At 34.4% G+C, this 24,611-nt stretch overlaps 11 protein-coding genes across 11 annotated transcripts; 5 read left to right on the top strand and 6 right to left on the bottom strand.

Moving 5' to 3' along the window:
• Positions 1-213: 213 nt before the first annotated feature.
• BIM1 (microtubule-binding protein BIM1) lies at positions 214-1,155 on the top strand (the record flags this gene model as incomplete). Its single annotated transcript, XM_003670371.1, has 1 exon — positions 214-1,155. One exon carries the CDS (start codon positions 214-216, stop codon positions 1,153-1,155), a length of 942 nt encoding a protein of 313 aa, XP_003670419.1.
• A 279-nt stretch (positions 1,156-1,434) lies between these two features.
• AFG3 (AAA family ATPase AFG3) lies at positions 1,435-3,783 on the bottom strand (the record flags this gene model as incomplete). The annotated part of the gene is made up of 1 exon (XM_003670370.1): positions 1,435-3,783. The coding sequence occupies one exon, from the start codon at positions 3,781-3,783 to the stop codon at positions 1,435-1,437; it is 2,349 nt and encodes a 782-aa protein (XP_003670418.1).
• Positions 3,784-8,993: 5,210 nt separating this feature from the next.
• NDAI0E03570 (HMG-box domain-containing protein) lies at positions 8,994-9,752 on the top strand (the record flags this gene model as incomplete). Its single annotated transcript, XM_003670369.1, has 1 exon — positions 8,994-9,752. One exon carries the CDS (start codon positions 8,994-8,996, stop codon positions 9,750-9,752), a length of 759 nt encoding a protein of 252 aa, XP_003670417.1.
• A 595-nt stretch (positions 9,753-10,347) lies between these two features.
• On the top strand, positions 10,348-11,268 carry MRPS5 (mitochondrial 37S ribosomal protein uS5m; the record flags this gene model as incomplete). Its single annotated transcript, XM_003670368.1, has 1 exon — positions 10,348-11,268. One exon carries the CDS (start codon positions 10,348-10,350, stop codon positions 11,266-11,268), a length of 921 nt encoding a protein of 306 aa, XP_003670416.1.
• A 315-nt stretch (positions 11,269-11,583) lies between these two features.
• Positions 11,584-11,985, top strand: SRB6 (Srb6p; the record flags this gene model as incomplete). The annotated part of the gene is made up of 1 exon (XM_003670367.1): positions 11,584-11,985. One exon carries the CDS (start codon positions 11,584-11,586, stop codon positions 11,983-11,985), a length of 402 nt encoding a protein of 133 aa, XP_003670415.1.
• An 80-nt stretch (positions 11,986-12,065) lies between these two features.
• On the bottom strand, positions 12,066-12,743 carry TRS20 (TRAPP subunit TRS20; the record flags this gene model as incomplete). Its single annotated transcript, XM_003670366.1, has 1 exon — positions 12,066-12,743. The coding sequence occupies one exon, from the start codon at positions 12,741-12,743 to the stop codon at positions 12,066-12,068; it is 678 nt and encodes a 225-aa protein (XP_003670414.1).
• A 289-nt stretch (positions 12,744-13,032) lies between these two features.
• Positions 13,033-15,588, top strand: MTC4 (Mtc4p; the record flags this gene model as incomplete). The annotated part of the gene is made up of 1 exon (XM_003670365.1): positions 13,033-15,588. One exon carries the CDS (start codon positions 13,033-13,035, stop codon positions 15,586-15,588), a length of 2,556 nt encoding a protein of 851 aa, XP_003670413.1.
• Positions 15,589-15,678: 90 nt separating this feature from the next.
• On the bottom strand, positions 15,679-16,115 carry RCF3 (Rcf3p; the record flags this gene model as incomplete). The annotated part of the gene is made up of 2 exons (XM_003670364.1): positions 15,679-15,944; positions 16,046-16,115. 2 exons carry the CDS (start codon positions 16,113-16,115, stop codon positions 15,679-15,681), a joined length of 336 nt encoding a protein of 111 aa, XP_003670412.1.
• Positions 16,116-16,624: 509 nt separating this feature from the next.
• Positions 16,625-17,878, bottom strand: STS1 (Sts1p; the record flags this gene model as incomplete). The annotated part of the gene is made up of 1 exon (XM_003670363.1): positions 16,625-17,878. One exon carries the CDS (start codon positions 17,876-17,878, stop codon positions 16,625-16,627), a length of 1,254 nt encoding a protein of 417 aa, XP_003670411.1.
• A 1,661-nt stretch (positions 17,879-19,539) lies between these two features.
• RIB5 (riboflavin synthase) lies at positions 19,540-20,265 on the bottom strand (the record flags this gene model as incomplete). Its single annotated transcript, XM_003670362.1, has 1 exon — positions 19,540-20,265. One exon carries the CDS (start codon positions 20,263-20,265, stop codon positions 19,540-19,542), a length of 726 nt encoding a protein of 241 aa, XP_003670410.1.
• Positions 20,266-20,740: 475 nt separating this feature from the next.
• IFH1 (Ifh1p) lies at positions 20,741-23,998 on the bottom strand (the record flags this gene model as incomplete). Its single annotated transcript, XM_003670361.1, has 1 exon — positions 20,741-23,998. The coding sequence occupies one exon, from the start codon at positions 23,996-23,998 to the stop codon at positions 20,741-20,743; it is 3,258 nt and encodes a 1,085-aa protein (XP_003670409.1).
• Positions 23,999-24,611: the final 613 nt, after the last annotated feature.

Genomic DNA, 24,611 nt, shown 5'->3' with positions numbered 1-24,611 from the left:
TGTTTCTGTTATATTCGGAGGTTCGAGATGTCTGTCTGACGAAAATTTTTTTTTGGCAAATTTCCCTAAAGTCGTTCAACACGAAATCTTCGAACATGAAATTGGAAAGGTAAACAAAAAACTTGAAACAAAACAGAAAACCTAGAAGATGAACACGAAAACAATAAACAAAAAAGCCATCAACGCCAAACGTACCAATAACATCATTACCTAATGAATAATATCGGGGAATCACGTAGTGAACTACTGAATTGGCTAAACAATATACTAAAACTAAACTACAAAAAAATCGAAGAATGCGGTACAGGCGCAGCATATTGCCAGATCATGGATTCAATATATAACGATGTCCCAATGCATCGTGTGAAATTCAATGCGACTGCTGAATATGACTATCAAATCAATTATAAGATCCTTCAAAGTTGCTTCTCGAGGCATCGTATAGAGAAAACCATATATGTGGAAAAATTAATGAAATGTAGATTTCAAGATAATTTAGAATTTTTACAATGGTCTAAGAAATTTTGGCAACAAAATAAAGATTCCACTGAATATGATCCAAACTCAAGAAGAAAATATAGACCGAATCCAAGTGCTGGTAATTCAAATGGTCCAACAAGCAATATAACGAAAAGGAAGACGAGTGGATTTGGACTAAATAATAATAGTAGCACTTCGCTACATGGCGGTCCAATAGTAGCATCTCGCTCTGCATCATTAGGTATGAATAGGCGCGTTTCTAATGAGCAACTAATAGTTTTACAAACCGAATTATCCCAAGCTCAAGGATCAGTACAAAAGTTGAAAAAGGAGATAGACACTTATAAAGAAACTGTAACCATATTAGAAAGAGAAAGGTCGTTCTATTTCGGGAAACTAAGAGATATTGAGGTCTTAGTTCAGTCCACTCAAGATCTCATCAAAGAAGGTGTATATAAAACAGAAACGTCAGATCTGGATAAATTCCTCTCTAAAGTTCAACAGATTTTATATGCTACGGAAGAAGGATTTGAAGTAGTCGATGAAGATGAGAAAGGCATAGCCGCTGAGGAGCAACATAACTCGGGACAAAGTGAAAACGATATAGTTAATGGTAGTAATGAGCGAGTGGAAGTATCAAACACAAATTTGATAATAGATGAAGAAACGTTCTAGGTTTCTAACAAAGCGTAACATGTCATTTTTCTGCTTGGTCTTCATCGTTGAGTAAAGGCTATGTAATCTCTTCATCGAATAGGGTCTTACAGAGCTATTTTGTTATGACTTTCTGAATATATTTATTTATCTATTTGGTGTAGGAATAATATGTATGCATATATATATATACAAGTGTATGATTTGACAAATATTTTGAATAATATCAAATACAGTAGGAAGAAAACAATAACAAAAAAAAAAACTCAGTTTGTTTGATTATTGAGAATTGAGTTCCCCTTATTTCGCCTCCGGTGCAGGTGATGCTTTATCGTCTCCAGCAGTGTCCAAATATTTTTCGAATGCTTCGTTCCTTTCAGGGAACGGTCTTGGACCGAGAAGTCTAATCATATCTTCTCTAGTGATGGCTTCTTTCCTTAATAATTCTTTCGCCACCTTATCCACTTTTTCAATATTCTCAGACAATAATTGGGTACATTTATTATGGGCAAAATCGACTATCCTTTTAACCTCAGTGTCAATATTTCTCGCAGTCTTTTCACTAAAAGGCTTATTAACTTGGAATTGACTATCACGTTGATCATAAGAAACGTAGCCAACTTTCTTAGACATTCCAAGTGAAGTAACCATTGCATTTGCCATCTGTGTCACCTTTTTGAAATCATCATGGGCACCGCTTGTTACTGATGGAAAATGTAGTTCTTCTGACACACGGCCTCCAAGTGCCATAATCATTCTATGCTGAAACTGTTCTTCACTGATTAGATATTGGTCGGGTGGTAAATATTGGGCATAGCCGAGAGCTCCTTGTCCACGTGGTATAATACTAACCTTCAATAATGGGTCGGCGTATTTTAAGAACCATCCACAAACCGCGTGCCCTGCTTCATGGTAAGCCACTGTTTTCTTTTCTTCCTTCGACAAAACCCTGGATTTCTTTTCTAGCCCTGCAATTACTCTTTCAATGGCTTGTTCAAAATGTTGTATTGTAACGAATGGGTCCTTATGTCTTGCAGCAATCAAAGCAGCTTCGTTACAAGCATTTGCTATATCAGCACCAGTAAACCCTGGTGTTAAGGTCGCTAACTTCCCCGCTAGGTTTTCAACATCCTCCTTCGTTTCTACTAACTTTTCCTCTAAATTTAATCTCTTCAAATGAACTAAGTATATTTGTTTCCTACCATTGATATCTGGCGCATCTATTTGGATATGTCTATCAAATCTACCCGGTCTCAATAATGCCGGATCTAAAACATCAGGCCGGTTTGTACCAGCAATCACAACGACTTGATCTGAAGTGCTAAATCCGTCCATTTCAACTAACAACTGATTTAAAGTAGCTTCTCTTTCATCATTAGCTCCACCTAACGCACCACCTTTACCCCTCTCTTTCCCAATGGCATCAATTTCATCGATGAAAATGATTGATGGAGCTAACTTTCTTGCCTGTTCGAATAAATCACGTACTCTAGAAGCACCTACCCCAACGAACATTTCTACAAATTCAGAACCAGAAACGGAAAGGAATGGCACACCAGCTTCACCTGCAGTAGCCTTGGCTAATAGGGTCTTACCTGTACCTGGAGGTCCTGACAAGATAGCACCTCTTGGTATCTTGGCTCCTAAGACAGTATATTTATTTGGATTTTTTAAAAAGTGAACGAATTCCATTATTTCTACCTTCGCTTCATCACAACCTGCAACATTCTTAAATGAAACTTTAACGTCTGTTTCTTTATTAAACAATTTAGCTCTTGATTTCCCAACTCCAAACATACCTCCTAGTCCTCCTCCACTGCCATTACTTCCTGCGGCACCATTTGTGGGATTCCCCATTTTCTTTGTTATAAAATACAAACCACCTAGTAGAATTATAGTGGGTAAGAAAGGGAACAAATACTGCAAGAAAGATGCTCTATCGGCGTAAACAATAGGAATGCGATCTTTAGGATCTATTTGCAACTCATCTTGTATTTGATCCATTTGTTCCTCAAATATATCAACTGAACCAATCGTGAAAGCAACTACATTAGAATGTTTATTGAACGGATTCATCGAGTTCGGTTGACTTCCCGTAATAATTGATTGATCATGTAATTCGGCTTCTACCAAATATTTGTTAATGACATATATCTTTTTGACAAGCCCCCTTTCTAGATAGTTTGATTTGAAATCTTGAAATGTCAACGATTTATTTTCATTAGAATCCCGGCTTGTACTCATAAGATTGAATAGAATCGTAAAACCTATCGTTAAGAAAATTGTATTCATGAATTCTTTTGATTTAAAGTAATCCGCCATTGATTTATATTCCTCTGATGTTTTCTTTGAGTCATCTTTCTTCTCTTTCTCTGAATATTTCTTTTGCTGCTCATTGTCATTATTTTTATCTTCATTGGTATTTTCATTTAAAAGAATGTTGGATATTCTAAATTGTATGAGTGGGGAAGAATGGAATGATCTAGAATATATTTTATTATTCAATGTGCTATTCAAGTCTCTGTAAATAGCGTTTGATAGATATGATCGCTGTATTAGTAGTGAACTCCTCACTCTGCACACAGATGAAGGGAATATCGGCTTACAGGGAACACTTCTGGGAAGTAGTGCCGATCTAAAAGGATGCATCTTTGAATATGATATAATAAATAGATGTCAAGTTAGTTGTTGAATCGTCAATTAACTATATTTTCCTCTGCTTTCCCAATCATATGCTGGTGTACTTCCTTCCAACTAAGAAACTAATAGGTTATTAAAAGATGGTTTACATTTAGGAATCTTAATGATCCCCGGAAAAAGTCGTGTCATGTGATACAGAAGCGTCACAACATTTTTAACACTTTTGTTTTCCTGTTTTTATATTGTGACGTTTCTGTTCGTTGACGCCAATTTACGTAAGTAGATTAAAGTTTCATCCGGCTTTTTCCGTTTTCCGTCCGAACTTTAAATCTCTAAATGGTCGGTTTCCTACGGTAGCCTAAGGCAAATAAACTCAGGGATTTCTTTAGATGCAAGCTGCAAGTTTGAACTTGCAGGCCCCTGCTGGGAAATAAAAACATTGATATAATGCCAGTGGCTAGTATTACATTACGTACGTAGTTTTGCGCATGAGAATCCTACTTTGTAAATAACTGTTTTCAACCTCTAAAGCTAGAAAGTGTACACACATACGTACTGCTTGGTGAGTTCTTAACACATATTGATCCTTAAATTATTCAAATTTTTTCACAACGTGTTAGGCTCCCTTCGGTTTTCCACGGATCTTCGGAAAAATACCTACTATGTGAGTTGGAGAAGATCAAATTTGCCTAAAGTTTGTTTGATTATTCACAGTACAAGTATTACAGCTGTGTTGTTCTCAAGAAACAGTTTGAAAGAGAGAAAAAAGTTGGTCCTGACCAGCGGAGATACTTATAATCTGTTCTCACTTTAAAATCTAAAGTTGCTTCTTCGCGCGTAAAATATGTCTCATTCGGTATTGCTTACTCGGTTACGTAATAGTACACATATTCACGTAGGTTCAGATCTGGGAAGGGATGGCCCTAGTCTCAGTGGTAATATGTATTTATAGCTCATTACATAATAAAGTTCATACGAAAATTATAGTAGTTTCTTAAGAAAATCATATTGAACCTGTGAATAAGATTGCATTGAAATGTCATATCTTTATTGTCGCCTTATCCCTTTTACGTTTATGAAACTGATTGTGTAGAGTATTTTTTATCCAATGGAAAGTTTGATTAAAGTAGCCAATTACGTTAATACCAAGGAATTGCTATATATCAAACTATGGTGTGTATACTTTAACTTGGCATCGAGTTTCCTCCCATACAAAGATACAGCCACCTTCCTAAGATGCACGATTACATTATGTAAGTTACATGAATATGTACGGCATCAGCATTGGGGGATTCACAGTAGCTTTCAGACCGTATATCATTCTTAGCATCGAAACTTACCCTCAAATTTACAGTTCAAATTCAATCTGCCTTGATAGCATAAAAAGTTAAGGGCAAATACTTCTGTATTGACAGCAAATGAACTTCTTTAGTTTGAACAAGTTTCTACCCCTCTATTTTACTTACGTCCCTAAATTACTTTCATGCATGTGTAGATACGTCACCTTGCTTTTGATACGATATGGGAACGTCGTATCTCACCAATTAAGAATAGAATACCTAGACTTGATGGAACTATGGGTGACGTTGAATACAAAAGTGTAGATCATATAAATATTTAGTAATAAGTCTTCTTGCGGAAGAGTAATGTAATATGTCTAATGCAGCTTCTGAGGAACCTGATTATTTTCATAAGTACTCAGGGTTCAAATGAGATAATCCACTAATTAACAGTATATTTCGTTAAAGGTTGCTAGTCTAGATATTTTCCTGGAGTCAATTTTTACTAAATATTTCTACATGCGAAGCGTTTCACTATGTAATAAAAGACGTCAACTACAGACTCTGTACTATCATATACATATATTTGAGGAAATAAGAGAGCTAAGGGAGAAAAAAAAGTATGGTACGGAATTATTGATATGCTTTTGTGACGGTTGCCTATGGACATTTGAAATTCTTGCTAAATGTAATGTTCAGTGTTTCTAAAGTATTAACATCGAGACTCAATGAACAGAAAAGAATACGTAATTCTACCTAAAAAAAGTTTGGTATAACAAAAAAAGTACCTACTCCTACCAATATATTACACAATGCGGGGAACCATGATAATGGGGATCTCTGGAAGGCACACTCAATTATCTGCCATTAAAGAGGGGACTTGCTTTTGCTTGAATTTTTTCTAATTACGCAATAAGCCATTTGTTACGAAATGAAAGGTTTGCAATAAATAAGTAGTCAAACGATTACCGATAAATTTCTATTGGTTTAGACAAGAAGTTACATTTTTACTATATTACCAAATGTAAGATAATCCGGAAGAGATATCGGAATCCGATAGATAATAGTTCAGTCCACTGTTTTAATTGAATAAGTAATACTGAAGATTGGCCGTATTATCGGCTATGATTAAAGGATACAAAAGTCAAGGATAGACGGGAAATTTTTGGAGTTTATGTTAGGGCGGGTTCACATTATTGAATGATGGAGATAAAGAATGAGGGCCGATTTTGAGGATTACATTTAACGTTGAAGTTTTCATTTCAGAGATCAAAATGCAGTAAAATTCAAAATTTAGAGATAACGGGGAGACGCCTATCCAGACAATTCTGGTTAAGGATTAACAATACCAAAATAGAGGGCAGATAGAGAGTTTTCCATCACCAATACAGCGCAGACGAGGCGTTCTATGCCTTGAAATGCTTTTAATAGTAGTTAGTATATGTACATATTTATCATAGTAAATATATAGTAATATTTTATTTCTTTAGTAAAGTTTAAGTACGCACAGTTAACTATTGCTGTTACTAATAAATATCCATTTATTATTGACAGAATTTGACATTTTATCAATGAATGCAAAGGAACTAGGTGTAAGTTAGGACCGGCTTTCCGTTAACATTAGGGTCGAAGTTTTTTCATATCGATTGAAATAAGGCAAAATTAGGGCGGAATACTCTCGAATTTGAAAAGCATTTTAAGCCCTTTATAGGGCTAATAAAAAACGTCTAGTCTACTAAGTTTAAACTAACATTTCCAACTCAAAAGTGTATTTGATTTTCATTTCCTAGCTGATGATTCGAGCTGTACCTCACTCTACCCGCCTACCTTCTCAATAGAAGAAACCCCACTTTAACAAAAGCCTTATGTAGTTTGTTTGCTAATATATCGGAGTCCTTGGCATTTTCGATAGTCTTCCAATATAATAATTGTTTGAAGGCAATTGTTTCTGGTACTAAATTGAATGAATATCTGGATTTTAGAGCAAGAAAATCATACAGATGTGGCTAGCTTGTAAATTAGGAGTTGCAGCAGGTGTATGGAATAGATAATTACGTAATACGGCTCTTGTTGTTAAAAAAACATTAATTTTACAGTGTAAACTAGCAGAGCCTGACTATAAAAATCTTTGCCTAGGTAAATCTTTTATAGTATTAGAGGTTTTTCTACTAAAAAAACATTCCAACTTGGAGCCCTCATTGGTATTGTTTTCCAAATCAGAATTACGTTTGCGGCCCTTTCCTATACATATTTCAAGTTAGGTTACGTCAAGGTAACCCAGTAGGAAAGCATTGTGGGAACTTCTGAACTCTAGGATATTTCATGACACGTGCAAAATTCCAAACTAAAGTTGTGTTCGTAGAAGATGTGTGCCGGGTCACGCACTAAGAACCGTAGCAAAATATATATACAAACATTGTGTTACTAAATCTCCTCCTTTTTGAATACAATGGAATGAATGATCGTTGGAGACTCTTCATAAATATATATATCTTATTGTAAAATTGTGTAGTAAAGACTTTAGAGTTTGAAACGTAGACAATTTATGAGCTTAGAACATTCACAGTTCTATAAAAATTAACAGAGCCTTCCACATTTTAACAAGGGGGGTATTACAGAATTTCTAACGAGAAAAATTCCCTAAAAGATGAAGTTTATATTTTGCCGAGCACGTTTTATTTCTGTGAAACCTCGTGTGGACCAGTGCATTAAGATGAATAGGAAAATATTCTTTCCGTTACCAAGACAATGGGAATCCGGTATATTGAAATTACATCAGCGATGCTTGAATAAAGTTTCTTTTCCTCAGTGTTGGAATCTTCCACCCTGAAAGATTTGCGAGGGGACAACGTGTTCCTTCTGGGAAATCTCTGTGGACAATGGACTCGGTAGCTCTAGAATGATTATAAAAAGAGCTGCAGTATGCATGGGAAGTCTCGGTGTTACCTGCGACCGTATTCAGTCCGTATAGTTGCACCCTCACCCATAGTGCGATTACGTGAATGTTACAAGCTTTCCCGAATTTCCTTCGTGAAGCAGTTCCAGAATCTTGTATCCGTCCCTCGGCATTCTTCCTGCGCCTATCTTCTGCCGAGAAATTTGGACATTACCCATGTAGTTGATGTAAGAATTTTAGGTTTCCTTTGGCGTGCATTGGAGTACAACGGCGAGCTAAAACAGGCCCACTTCGGTCCCCCCCTTCACCCATATGAAAAAAATACTATGGTCGGGCCTATTGTTGGTGTTTCTTGCGGCAGAATCTTATTTATGCAATGATTTTCTTTATTATGCCAATATTATAAATGAACACGCATAGTTTATTTGACAGGTTTCTACTGGCCATGTAGTTAAGTTAGTAATTACCTCATTACTGCTAGCTATAGAAGGGTACAATTAGCTCAATACAATCCGTAGACACTTACATAAAGTAAAACTAGGAACTAGGGCATTCTATCGCACTTTAACATTGTTTCAAGCTTTTAATCAAGATTAGAAAAGCTTATCTAACCTTGTGTACATATATATAACAGGAACTTTTCTTTCCTATTATTTTATAAAAGAAACCTGGTATCTCATCTTATTCATATCTATCTCTTTTCTTCTTGTACGGTAACATTTTCCTTTGGCAGAAAAAAAAATTCATACTTAAAACAAAAAAAATATTAACAATAAGATTTGAGATGCCATTAAATACAATAACATTACCATCCATTCATTCACTTTTGTCCACTCTCCCTCAAGATGAATCTTTAAACAATAAACACATTTTACAGCACTAATTCTAAACCAATACTGCGTCGTTTTATCTCCGATAGCGAGTGCAATATAAACAGCACTAATAGATATGGATATTTTAGAAATAATTCATCATCATTTGTAGAGCAATTTCTACCAAAATCCCCCATATCCCTAGAAACAACACGTGTGGGAACGCCGACAATGATATGTAGTAATATTCCAACATCATCTATCCCAAGATACAATGGGGCAAATATATCATTCCCTACATACCTTTCCAAGACTACATCTGCATATTCAGTATTACCAACTAATACTGACACAAGGACATCATTTAATCCATACACTACAACGACGCGCTCTTCTTTGTCGATGGGTTCTATATTGGGTCCTGAGACTCCTCCAAGTTCAAGACACTCCTCTGTCATTTCGTCACCCTTAACGAAGTCACCTTTTCAACCAGTGACTAACTTCAATGTTCAACAACAAGACCAACAACCAATAATAAATGATGCTTGTAGCTGTAAGAAGAACAGTCATAATAAACACAATGGTTCTATCTATTCAGAGACTCATATACCAAGACCAAGAAATGCATTTATTTTATTCAGGCAACATTTACATCATACTTTGTTCCCAAAGGAAAAGGAAATGTTGATTAAAGAAGGTTCATTCAAAGCTAATTCCCAAGTATCAAGAGATATTGGTCAACGCTGGAGACAATTAACTGATGAGGAAAAGAAATATTGGCAAGATTTGGCTCAAAAGGAAAAGGAATGGCATAAGAAGAAGTATCCGAATTATAAATATACTCCGAGAAGCAAAGAACCCTCCGTTGTCGGCACTGATGGTACTATTAGTGAGCCGAAGAAATTAAGGAAAGGGAAAAGTAGTCCATGCGATTTTTGTAAATCAAAGAAGAAATTGGTTGTTACAAAGAAGATAACGAGCAGAATATGATATTGATTTTTTTTTATGGTTATCTTATGAAACTGATATTAATGGCTGGTCCATTCTTAAAGGTTCTACACAACTTATCTAAATCATATTTATCGTTATGCATAAATCATCAATTTAATCCAAGAGCTTTTTGTAAACTTTAATAAATGAAAACATATTCTCAAGTATAAGTGTATAAAAACTTCTGTAACAATATAATCTGTGAGAAATACACACATCTAGTTTTTTTGTTTCGATGGAATTGCATTTATCATAACCAAGTCTGACCCCTGAATGTAAGTCTCAATATCTAACTACATATGAACCTTATTTGGTCGGATATTTTCCTCCCCCCAGAAAGTGTGTCGCCTTGGAAATCTGTGACGCCCGCCCAACACAGTACAACTTCTTGCCGATAATATAGAAGAAAACTACGAAGTAGTCCAAGTAACTTTTTATTTGAATATATACGAAAGAGGCCATTAGGACTTGATAAAAACTCGAATAAATAGGGCACTGATATAATATTATCTTGCTGACAGGAAGAACCTTAATCGTCGAGAAGACTTTGCTGGAACACCTTAAACCATAAAACCCTCAATTACTCTAGTTAGTTATGAATAACATAATATGGAAAAGGACGTTCAATACCCGTCCCATGGGGTTCCTTAAACATTACAACGAGGACATCCTATCAAAATATTATTCGAAACCTCTGTTAGAATCTATTCAGTTGGCACAGCAAGTTATTCCAGAAGGTACCACTTTTAAAAGACAAGATAATGTGCAAATTGCACCAGTGACAAATCCAGATTATTCTAAGATTGATCCATTTTGGGATTATAAACCGGGCACTCCTCACGCTCATTCATTCTATAATAATACCTATAAATGGGACGCTGTTCAACAACGATTACCACCGGGTGGAGTACCCGTTCCTAAGGGTGAATCCATTCTTTTGAAAGATTCCTCAAAGTTAATGATCTTGGCACGTGGATTGAAGTTTCAAAATGGAATAGATGCGGATTATATAAGTAAGAAACTGGTGATGAAACCCTTAGTTATGAAACGTGTTTCTAATCAGACTAGAAAGGGAAAGATTCCTTCTTATTATAGTCTTGTTGTAGTCGGAGATAAAAATGGTATGGTAGGATTAGGTGAAGGGAAATCAAGAGAATCCATGTCTAAATCAATCTTTAAAGCTCATTGGGATGCTGTAAGGAATTTGAAATATGTTGTAAGATATGAAAATAGAACCATTTTGGCAGATATTGATCACAGGTATCATGGTGTCAAATTGTTTTTGAGGAACGCTAGACCTGGGTTTGGATTAAGAGTGAATCACGTCATTTTTGAAATTTGTGAATGTGCAGGAATTAAAGATTTAAGTGGTAAGATATATAAATCAAGAAATCCGATGAATATAGCCAAAGGGTTTCTAGAGGCTTTAACTGAGAATCAAAAAACAGTGGATGAAATTGCTCTGGGTAGAGGTAAAAAGATTGTCGATGTTAGAAAAGTTTACTACTCCGCTTAAAACTATATAAAACTCTATGCTTCATGTAAATATCTTGAATTATATAAGTGGAAATGTAAAAAATTAATAGGCTCTGGTAGTCTACCACTATTCAAACACACTTTTCTTTTACACTTTTATAGACTTGTGATTACTCAAAATTTTGGTTTTTGAATTAAGTCATGTAAAAAAAAACATAACGTTACAAGGCAAGATTTTTTTTATTTAAAGCTGATAAGAAAGATTAAAACAGAGATGTGTATAGACCAATACATCCGTTGATAAGCAAGAACAGCAACTGGACCCTATAGTTAACCATATATTATTATACTGCAAATGAATAACCAAGCTCTCTTTGAAAAATTGGATCAAACAGTGGAATTATTGTCGCTTAAATTGGCAGAGTTGATTCGTTTGTCATCTATTGATAACCCGGAATCAGCTAATGATAACATAGATAGTGGATCCATGAATAGTGGTATGTTAGAAGCACAGGATTCAAACATAGCTATTGCAACAACAAGTATGACTATGGTATATGGACAAACAATGCAATTGATTAGAGGTGTGCAGGATCTGCTGGTGATGACTAGAGGCATGCGAGAGATGTGGTTACTTAACCAAATACCAGATCAAGATAAACAGAATGATAATGCCAGATCAATAAATCATGAGGAATTAGCGTCCCTTCTTAATACATGTATGCAAGAGATTATAGGTGAACCTCCATCACTCTGAAAACTCTGAACACGGTATATAGATACCTTTTAGATAAACATATATATTCTTCAATATACAACTTTTAAACAAGAACATTATTATGTTATATATTTTTTAGCCAACCTTCGCACTCTCATATCAAAACTGGAATCATTTATTGGATCATTCAAATTATAAAACGGATTCATTAAGGCCTTAATATAAAGTTCGTGTACTTCTTGATAAAATGACCTAATAGCGTTGTCATCGAGAGGAACCATAGCTTTATTTCTGTTACCATTGCTGGTCTTGCTATTAATCTCCTCATTATAATTAAAAGTTATATCCTTTTCATTGGTATTAGATTTGCTGGCGTCGCCATGAATCATGACAAACTTCATTCCATTATAAGTCAAGTATGCTGTTATTGATAAACCATAGAAATGATCTACTTTCCCAAGATAACAATTATCACTTGCGCTATTGTTTCCACCTAATGAAGTCCTTGACTTAAGGAACCCTGTCGAATTCAAAGAGGAATTACTACTGGTATTACTATTGAAATACCCTATCCCAATCCCGCCTCCTCCATTGGCATTGTTCACCGTTGGATTTGGTTGCCATTGAAGGTCTTCAATAACATCTAATGCTGCATGTAAGATAAATGGATTCAACTCTTTCAAGTCATTAGGGAAACCTCCTTCGTTCGATGATGCGTTCTTACTTGTTGGATTCGTGAATTCTGCCTCGTAGATTGGATTATCTTGTGTTCCTATGATTGCAAAGTATTGAGGCATAGCTATTTGAAAGTATGTTCACATCCACAGATACTTCAGGTTCCTAGTGAGTCTTTTTATACCGTTTGTATCGTTAGTTGTTTCCTCAGTTAACTCTTTTTATTAATCAACTAAGCTAATCACGACGTCTGGAAATTCCGATTATATAACATTATAACACACTTATCTGTAAACGCCATCGATAATTAAAACGTTTAGAATTGGAAACACTAACTGATAAAACAAGTAAAGCATAAAGGAATAGCTAGTTTATATTGCTTTCAGCGAACTCATTTTATAAAAACCACATATGCCACCAGCTGAGCATGATCATGAGCAACAAAGATACCACCAAGACAACGAGCAACAACAACATCAGATACCCAACTCCGGAAGGATAAAATTAGTGACAAAAGTGCTAATGGATACCAGAACTGGGTTAATGGATGATCTTAATTTTATCAATCATATTCCAGCAGCCAATTTAGCCACCTCAGCAAATACTAAGAAAGAATTAGACTTCCTTGGTAATAATACCTTCCCACTTCCAAGAGGTTCTTCTAACACTCGGGTACCACCAACAACAGGGAAAACTAATCGAACATCATTAGGAGATGATTATGGAACAGGTATTGAAAATATCATAGCAGCGTCAGTACCTACGACTAATATTGAGAGCTTGGAACCTACTGTTTTAAATATCCCTAAATCAACAAGAATCAAGGCAGATCGAGTACGGATATATCTGGATTATTATTATAGTATTTTGGAAAGATGTATCTCTATAGACAGTGCAGAACATCGTCATGATGGTGTGGAGGGTGTATATAATCCATTACAAGTCATCAGGAATAGGAAAGTTAGAAAGAAATATCGTGGAGGGGCCCCAATGAGAGAAATTTCCATTTCAAAAGCTCCAGTTATTGCCATAGTTGATTTTTCTAAGAATTATCAGGGGAAACATAAGGCAGCTTATGTTAGGAAGCGAATGCCATGGTTTGTTGATATTAATGAGAAATATAATGATTTAATGTGGCGTACGTCACATTGGGATGAATTGGTTGATCCACAAGGTAACCTTTGGTTTGGTGATAAACGAGGACACCATCATCATCAAGGGTATATACATAAGAATCATTTATATCCTCATTCGACACAAAAAAAATCAGCAAGCAAAGAAAGAGATGAAAGAATGAAATCCGCTTCACGTTCACGTTCACGTTCATCATCTCCATTTAAGAATATAACGAAAAAGAATGCCGAGTATGAAGATGATAAATATATGAAGACACAACAGCTTGATATGTCTAATAAGTCATCATTATCTTCATCTTCTAATAATATTGAGAAATCGATAGATTCCAATTCAAGTTTAAAATCATCAATATCGTCATCTGCTCTGGCACAGAAAGATAACCCATCTCCCTCAGGATCCCTCAACACAGAACAGGAAAAATCCAAGTTAAAGAAACCATTAGAAAAGATAAAGAAAGGGTCTAAGCGATGGTTATCAAGCAACACTAAGATCGACAAACAAACGCTATCGATAGCTCAAAAGGAACAAGCTGTACACGACGAAGATGTTGGACCGACTTCAATAGTTCCTCCATCGTACGTAACACCAAAGGATAAAGATAAAGATACGACGGGATTGACGATACTAAATGATATACCAATCAAGAGAGTAAAGAAGGGAACAGAAGAACAAATGAAGAAAAATGGGGTATTGATACCTCCACTAGCTACTAAAAGGAGTAATACGAAGATGAGTTCACCTTTAGGACATGTTGGTACCACTAATAATAATAATAATAATAATAATAATAATAATAATAATAATATGGGTAATAATATGGGTAATAATTTTGCAAGAAGGATGAGTGTGATACCTTCACAATTGGATATATTTGAGAAATTTCTGAAGAAGAAAGATGCAGAGGATAGGTATAGGTTACAAAAGGAAAAAGAGAAGGGGGATATAATTAACGAAGGGGAAGAAAATGATGAACGAGACCGCTCAGCTGCTGAAAATGGCGAGGATAAAGATGAAGAAAATGATGAAGATGATGAAGGGCTTAGATTGGAAGTGAAAAATACCACCCCTGGTGTTTCCTCGAGGAGCTCCAGATCGAATTTGGAGGCATCTGAATTAAACCCTGCATTGCAAATGACCAACACAAAGGATATTACTTCCAATAAAAACCGCACTTCAGAGTCAAAAGATAATAATATTAAAAGGAATAATAGAAGTAATAATAATAAGGCTGTGAATAACAATTTGATAGATGATATAATAATAAATGAGGGCAGCAACACATTTGAACCGATTCAAATTGATGAGAAACTGACGAAGTATTGGCATGATACGAGGTACATGCTGTGTACGATATCTATAATGAATCATCGTCGAGTGACACATGAGATTGTCAAAGATCGAGAAATTCGTAAAAGAAATCGAATTAAAGTGGAAGACGATGCAGAATTGAAAATCAGTCAAACAAATGAAATCATTGATACGTATAATATGGAGTTGAGTAAAGTCTTGAAAATTGGTAACGATTGGACATCTAAATTGTTGAATGATTATTCTGTGAGAGTGGAAACGTTAATTAGTTCCAGTGATAGAATATTAAGTGATATTAATACTACGTTGACTTTAAAATTAAAACTATTCCAAGAGAATACTGAGAAATATGGGAATGTTAAGATAATCAAATCACAAAAGATGACTAGGTTAGTTTACAGGGTCTTAGAACTTGCCATTGTTGTAATCTTATGGACAATATGGTTAGTTGTCAGTTTCTTCAAGGGAATTCGGAATATATTTTATTTTATTTTGAGAGTTATAAAATTGGTGTTATGGTAATATGAATGTATTGAATATTATCACTAACATTTGTTATTTACATAATTTATAGATACCTCCACATATTGCAAATTGATATGCTTTCCTTCCTCAATCTTCAATGAAGACACCATTTTCCGCAGCTTTATCAAGTAATTTCCCTCTTTTAATATCTTCTTCAAGTAATAATTTTTGTTGGAATTTCAAAACTTGATGTTCAGCTTTAAAGATAATATTCATTGAGATCAAAGCCACGTTATAAAATAATTTCCCTTGGAAGGTTAAATTTCTGAAAAATTTTGAATATTTATTAAAAATCAAAGTGGAAGATCCACTTATGATTGACCCTTGTATGGCACCTAATCCTGCAGCTGTACCTATCTTTAACCAAAAACAAAATCGTGTTAGTATAGATGGAAATGAAAACCAAGAGAAATTAGGGGTTTTCATGGGGCAATGAAGATTATGATTAACATACTTTCTTTGTATAACCTTTTTATGGTCGTAGGATCGCTGTTCCTTAGAGGTTGGAAATTGCCTATGGTCATCTTTCTTTCGTATTTGCTTTTTTTGTCGTCTTTCTTCTATTTTGCTGATGCAGCTATATAACTAAGTAGACGTATTAATGTTTCTTATATAATGATTTTTCATACGGGTTTAGTAAGGTCCTTCTTACCGTCGGCGAATAACGCTATTAAGAAAAGAAAACATAAAATAATAAGTCAACTCATTCTTTATGAGGAATATAATAAGTATATAAATTGGAGTTGTGAACAAGTTACGACAGTTGAATGTTGAAATTAGGTGATCGCTAGGTTCTAGGGATGTCTCCATATGAAGTTCATCAGCGATGTCGTATAATAGAATCGAGAGATTGCTATATGTGCCATATGTGAAAACAAAGAGAGTAAGATGTTATAACGTAAATTTTTTATTTTATATCGTCTATATAGAATATATATATGAGTATATGCGTACATATATATATTTAAAGGTTATCTGCAGAGAATCAAACTGTGGCAAAGAGATGAGAAAGTCAATCCCGACAAGGAAGGGTCTAGCGATTTAGAAATGGGGAAGAGAAAGAAGAGGACGAGAAGTTTGAAGTCGAACCTGGGTTGCTATTGTTACCGCTTCTACTTGTGACATAATCGTTACCATTATTTGAATTAAAAGGATTGTTATCAATGGTAACATTACCTGCAACGGCAGATGTTTCGTCGTTGTTATCAATATGTTTAAAAAGTTTTAATGGTTGATTGAACATTCCGCCTGTTCGTTGATTATGATTTTCCAATTTACTTAACCAATTAAGATAAAATTCTTTATCATTTAAATTAGCCATTACTAAATCTTTGGCCAACTCATTAATGATTGTAGACCAAATAAATGATAGTTGTTCAATACATTTATCATAGTAGTAGTTATTACTTGGTAACTGGAACCTTGGTAAAGTTATCACCATTAAAGTACATTCATTTAGGAAATTTAGTGATTCGTGAACGTTATTAAAATTTGGTGGAATATTATTTAAAATGAAGTCAATTAAAGAATTTAAGAATTCTAAAATAAAGGATTTTAATCTAATAAAAGCATAATCATCTAGTAACAAAGTATTATTGTTATTGTTATTGTTTTCTGATGCTTGAGCATTATTGTAATAATTTTTGTTATACGGAACATTTTTCAAGATGTTTTCAAATTTTTCTTTTAATAAAATGGAGCATTTTTCAATGGAGAAATTGGAGTTATAGTTAGAATTAATTCTGGTGTGGATGAATTGATTTAAACTTGGATTATTTAAGTTCAAAATGTCATTCAAGAGGTCATTCACTTGTTGATGATCCATTAATTCTAAGCATCTTTGAATAGGTAACGGTTGACTTCGGATAGCATTGAAAGTGTTTGATATTTTCTTAGTGGCAGTGACAGTGTTATTAGCAGCAGAATATGATGGTTTTTTAGAATATTGATACCTTAGTGGTTGTTTCGTACCGCGAGCATACAGATTAGAAAAGGAAGTATTCGTTGAAACATTTTCGTTAGAAGCATCCTCAGAATCCACCAATCTTCTTTTGGATCTTATTGAGCCTTGAATGGGATGACCGTTAGTATAATTGCCTTGATAAATGGTGCTCTTATTTACGCCAGTTGTTGCGTTTGTACTCGGCTGTAATGAACTTCTAAAATCATCTTCCCAAAGAGATATATTCTTTATATCAACACGATCATTATTTTCTTGTTTCCTTGATGGTTGGGAGCCGCCTGTCGAGGTGAATCCCCAAGAAAACCCAACATTATTTTGCACCATTTCTTCTTTACTCTTTTTCGTTTTTCTTTTTATTCTCTATGATTATTTGAGTAGAATACAATACGAGTCCTCTATCACCTATTCTTCTTATTCGATGATTATTTGTATGCCTATTAAATACTTAGGCTTCTATTCAAATAAATGGCCTGTTTCTAACAGAGCTCTTCTCACAGATGCCAGCATTTGAGTGTTAACAGAAAGAGTGTTGTCTGTTATAGTTTGAAACTACCGCAATAGAAAAAATTTTGAAATCTGACCACCACCAGGGCAAAAGAGGTTTCAATTAACCCTACCAACATGCCTTACTCAAAACCTGAATTGTGTATCACCCAAAAAGAGGGCTAAAATGTTTGTTTCCCGGGTAACATGTTTGTAAAACGTAAACAAAACTATCCATTTTTGTCTTTTACATTAGCCGCCCAAATCATTTAACAAAGGTATAGCTAATAATAATAAAGTTTAATTTACCAATAGTTAAAAACTTGGGTGTAGAGTACATTGTATGTTCCCTGCCCAAAGTGTCAAGGTATATATAACTATTTTGGTTCAAATTTTCTTCTTTATCTATGGATGTCCAAAGATTTGTATATTAATTTGGAATTTTTTACAACCTAGTTTAGAGCTTTGTCATTGAAAAATTACTTAGCAAAGGTAGGTTTATCCCATTTGGAACAGTTGGGTGAGTTCAGATGTAATCTAAGGGCAGTGTTCTTTTATGGGTTCATTAAAAACTTTCCTATCAAAGTGCACTTCTCTTTGTTCATTTCCTTCTTGTATAGAGTTATAAAGTACAATTTCCTCAACTCTATAAATATGAATCATTGATGGCTAGTATGGACAGTAATATTACTTTAGGAATTTAGCAATGCTACCTTTAACGGAGCAATTGTTGAGGAGTTTTATAAATTAAAAATATTACCAAATATAAATATATCGAAAGAAATTGGGATTATTTAGTCTTTTTTTTTCAGGTTTTAACCATACAAGAAATTTAATAGAAGATACTAGGAAGAGGGTATAAAATGAAATATTAATCGTTCAGCGTCGGAACTAACCATAATGATATCAAGGAAAGGATTTATTTTGATAATCCTCCATAAGCTGTGAGTAAAAAGCTCTATAGATCCAACAGTAATGACATTCTTGTATACCAATTTGTTATGATAAATATGGATTCAGTTAAGTAAGATGGCAATTTGGGTGTTCTCAATTTGAGTGTTTACACTAATGTATTTTTTGTTTATATTTTATCTTAAAGTACAGCTCTTTATAGAATAAATTTCCTTTAGGATATAAACCATAAAAAACATATGAAAAATAAACAAAAAAACAAAAATTATACATATCTCCCCAAAATTTTGAGTTATTCTTTGAATTATCCAGAAATAGGTTTTTATATGAGTATATCAGAGGGATCTTTGCATAAGGGTTTATTTTCCATCCCTTAATTAGTTAAACTTCGAAATATATTTGTATTATGACGTTTTGGTATGCAACTTACAGATTTACAGATTAGGATCTTCCGTTCTTTACACGATCTTCTAAATTTTCGAGGAAAGTCTGAGACGTTAGATTCTATGAATTTTTAAAAGCTACCCACCCTATAATCGATATTTAGTAGCCACAGGTTACGCCAAAAAAATTAATGTACTGTCAGACACTCACTTTAAATACTTTTGAATGCGTTTATCAACGATCTTAGTGATCATCTTGCTCAATAAACTATCTTCCTTTTCAATTTGATTTTCAACGGCCATTAATATTTGCTTTTCAATGATTTTTCCTGTTAAATCAACTTCAATGTTTACTAAATCTCCCAGTCCCTTCAATGGCATTATGACATTTTCTTGAGTATGCTTGATCATACTTATGGAGAAGATAGCGTTGTTATCGTCAACGCTAACAACGGTCAATGAGGTCCCATCTATACAAATAAATCCCTTTTCTACAATATAGTTCATATATTTTTTATCATCATTAGTTTGATTTAATTGGAAACTGTAGTTTACGGCATTACCTTCGGGTTCAATTCCTACAATAGAGGCCACTGTGTCAACATGCCCTTGTACATAATGACCACCAAATCTTACGTCTTGCGAAACAGCCCTTTCTAAGTTAACTTTACTGTTAGGTTTCCAGCTAGACACATTTGTTCTCTTTATCGTTTCAAGAGAAATACCGACTTTAAAAGTACCAGCTTCAACATCAAACTCAGTAACAGTTAAGCAAATACCATTGATGGCAATTGAGTCACCAATATGACAGTCTTTTAAGATGGGAGCAGCATCCTTGATGACAACGGAAACCCCTTGACCACCAGATGAGGATTCATCAAATTCGTTGTATTCTTGGACAGTACCGATTAATTCGACTATACCTGTAAACATTTTTTATATTATTTTGTTTAAGTTGTCTTTCCTTTCTAAGTCAAAACACAATATATACCCTTTCTTCTTTCCAGAACTTATGCAACTTAATGTTGAGAACTTGATATTTTTGTTGGCAAATACTTCCTTCAGATCTATTTCGGCAATTTTTCAGTCTTCCTTTAGTTAACATTACGTGAAAAAACACCGAAACGTGCCTTATTAACATTTTAACGATTATATACGGAGATGATGAACAAGTAAGAACGAATGAATGATGATAAGAACAAGTATAGATAATTTCGTATAACAATAAAAAGCGAACTTCAAAATTAATATTAAATCTGTATTAAAAATTAAAAATAAAAGCGATGGTCCCCTAATATATATATATATGTCTAAATTATAGTAATAAAAATAATATTTGTCTTAATGTAATGATCGTAAACAGAAGGAAAATGAAAATTAAAACATAAAAGTAATACCACTTGACAGATTAAAGTAAGTCTTGTTCATTAAAATCGATGGCAACGGTATTTGCTCCTGTACCAATTATCCCATCAATATCAGCCAGCGCACTTTCACTAAATAATCCATTTTTAGTAAACCGAAGATTTTCTGCAGCGGCCTCTGCCATACTTTGTCGACGTCTCCATGATGATAGACCAGTTTCAAGGTCATCAAGTCTAACTGGTGCTGTTAATGATGCAAGAATATCAGCATCTCCTTCATCAATAGTATCTGGATAAATATGTGTTTCAGTTATGCCTGTTTGTGAGTTATTGAATATGCCATCATCATGAATATTATTCTTGTCGTCTAATAAATCATGACTATCTTTACCCAATATGGCATGGATTTCATCAAGTCCAACACTTTTAACGGAATTCTTTCTAGATATCATCGAATGTGGTATATCAACTGTGATAGGACCAAGATTATCTAACGCATGGAGATCATTAGGTAGTTCAATGTCATGATTACGAGGAAGAGAATCAGTAGTAATATCGTGATCTTCGTGGTTTGGTGTGCCCTCAAGAGTCACAACATGTGTTTCATCATTTTGTGGAACAACATTGTTTAATGATATTCTATCTTTCTCTAAACGCTGTTTTTCCCTTTTGATCTTTAATAATTTTCTCTTCTTTTTCAACAATCGTTTCTTTTCTGTTTTCTTTTTCTGAAGTTCTTTTATCTTATCGATCTTCCTTCTTGTACGTTCATTTCCAACATAACCGATTGGCGCTTTCCTTGTGGATAAAGAAGGTAACATATATTCATCTCTTTCATAAGTGGCAACACCTTTGTTTCTAAATGCTGAAAGGGGAACTTTAGGCTTATTAGTGTACCAATCTGAATTTCCTCTCGAGGTGTGAGAATGGTTTGTTGTATCATTATCATCATCATCATCTAATTCACTCATATTTAGCAACTCGTTCAACGTTAACTCATCACCATTACTTACCGAATTAGAATCATTATTCTTACTAATATCTGGACTTTGTTCTCTTTGGTTTTGTTCATGCAACTGTTGATGTTCTTGAATTAATGCATACAAAGATTTCGTGGAAAGACCGTCAATAATACTAAACGGCTTATTATCTGTCTCCCATGTCCCCAACTTAGGTGGTCTTAATCCAACGACGTTAGCACTAACTATTTCCTTCGCCTTGGAACCAATATTTTTATTTCTTGAGCTTGGAGGTGGTAGGTTGTCATCTTCATCTGTAGATTCATCATCGACATATTCAACTGGTTCTACTACATCTGCAGCATTTTCTGAATTAGAGTTTTCGGTAGATAGTTCTGTTCCTTCTTCATCAGATAACATACCTTCGTCATTATAATGGAAATAAAAAGAGTCAGGATCCAAGTCATCAATATCAATAAAAACATTTGTGACACTGCTATCATCATCGTCATCGTCATCTACGTCATCATCATCCAGAGCTAAATATAGACTCTCGGATGTTAGGCTATTGGAATCGTTATTTTCATCACCGGTTTCATCATCATCATTTTCGGACGGTATATTTGCAATATTTAATAAAATATCTTCATCTTCATCATCATCGTCATCAGAAATACCATAATCTGAATCAGAATATGCAGCAGTACTTAAACGTCTCAATGGAGATTCCAACGCGAAATTTTTCCCTAAATTGTTAATGTTATCAGCAGATCTTGATTTTTTAATATGGTCCATTCTTGCATCCTTTTCATCTTCATTTTCGTTGTCACTTTGGAAAAAGACACCAAAAATATACTCATCACCGTCTAAATCATTAGATCTCTTTTCCAAGCTTTTTTGTTTAAGTCTTTTCCTTAATAGTTTTCTCCTTTTTATTCTTTCTTCATGTTCTCTTCTTTTGGCTTGTTTCTTCTGGAGCCTTGATTTTTTTTCATCATTTAATATTAAAGGTAAAGAAGTGCTCAAAGTCAAACGAGGTTCACTTCCATCTTCGTAATAATTAAGATTAGCAAATTTTGGATCCTCATAAAATGGCATATCAAAATCAGTCATTATTTCATCGTCGTCATCTTCTTCATCTTCATCGTCTTCATCGGTATGATTTGTATAGGCACCATTTAAGTTATTTTCCATCTCCAAATCGACAGGATCATCACCTTCTTCATGTATACTTCCATCAAACGATAATTCATCATCATTCCTCAATTCAGAGACGATATTTTCTTCTTCTTCTTGTAACATTGGTAGATCGTTTTCACCAGTATCAATATCGCCAGAAGAAGAGTCATTGATTAAGTCTTGTTCGTTATCATCTTTCAATATACTGAAATATGCGTCTTGGTCAATATCATATTCAGATTCATCGGATTCATCGGATTCATCAAAGTGAGGGGCATTTAATTGATTGACATTATCATTGATCATGTTTGGTAGTACTAATTTGTTACTTGTCTCAATTGGTGTTGCACTTTTAGAGCTTGATTTTATTTCCTCACCTATGTCTTCTTCATTTGGTACTATGACAGTGGGAAATGGTTCAGGTTGGAGGGTAGCATTCATCTTAGAATAGTAAGATGATGGCTCTTGCTTATTATTATTATTATTATTATTATTATTATTATTAGTGTAATTAGTACCATTGTGTTCTTCGTCAGAGCTTGAACTCACAGTGGTTTCGGTAGCTTTATTCCTACTGACTGGTTTATCATTGATTTCTTCGCCTCTTTTGATAGCAGATAATGCCTTCATGGCCCTTTTCTTCCTTTGTGCTGTTAATTTTACAAAGTCAATATTTTCGTCATCGGAACTAGTTGTGTCACTTTCATCGTCATCGTCATCATCGTCGTCATCGTCATCTTCTTCATCGCTGTCGTCAGCGCCTTGTACCATTTCATAATCTGATGATTCTGTATTGTCATCACTAGAGCTGGCTATTGCACTGGCATTATTATCCTTGTTACTAATTTTATTTTGTTGTATCAGTTTACTTCTTTTCCCGGAAGAATTATTCGACATTTTCTTACCTTTTGAAGAGATATTCCTTCGCTGAAAGGCGTCATCATTACTTCCATCATCTGAGACATCACTTAAAGACGAATCCTCATCATCATCGTCGCCCTTATCGTCGTCGTTGGAACTTGAAGAAGAAGAATAAATCAAGCTAAATCGTCTGGGTCTAACGATTTTCTTCATGTTACCATTACTTTTCTGTTGTTTCAACTTGGCAACGTTGGCAAGAAGTTTCCCACCAACTTGTTTCCGTGGACTTTTCATCCCCACCATAACTAGTATTTTCTGCGTTGATTAAATGTTGAAATCAGTCTCGATCTTTAACTTTTTTTTTGTTTGACTTGGTTTCGTTTGCTGGCGGTTCCAGTAATATACTTCTACGTTGTAAGCAATACAGTGGGTCTAGAATAAGTTCTAACCTTTATTACCAATTGACAGTACAATACTTTTCGTCTGTATCTACTGAAAAACTATAAGAGTGAAACGTTATTGATGTTCTCTTGTAAATAAAGTGTTTGCAAGCTATTTAAATGGGGGAGACATTATATATTTCTTTACGCTTTCAATTTCCATTGATATTTCTACAGTAAAGAGATGGCCATTGCAAAAAATTAAAAAAAAAAAAACCGTCTAAAAATTTTCAAAACAAACTTTCCCATCTCTGAAAAAAGTCACCCAGAAGGATTCGAACCGCCGCCCAAAGTGTTAGTAATTTCTTCCCCTTGTCTCTTTTGTATTTCATAAATATTTGGAACAGGGTCCCCTTATATCTACGGATGGTAGCCCTAAAATTTGGAGGAAAGTCTTTTCCTAAAGACCAGCCCTTAGGGCACAGTAATTGTGAAGTGAAAAATTTTGGATTTTGGAAATTAGAGATGGTGACACT

This window comes from Naumovozyma dairenensis, chromosome 5 (genome assembly GCF_000227115.2).
Source record: "Naumovozyma dairenensis CBS 421 chromosome 5, complete genome".
In the NCBI taxonomy this organism is placed as follows: Eukaryota; Fungi; Ascomycota; class Saccharomycetes; order Saccharomycetales; family Saccharomycetaceae; genus Naumovozyma; species Naumovozyma dairenensis.
Note: the sequence above shows the minus strand (reverse complement) of the source record. Positions and strands in the feature narration are given on the sequence as shown.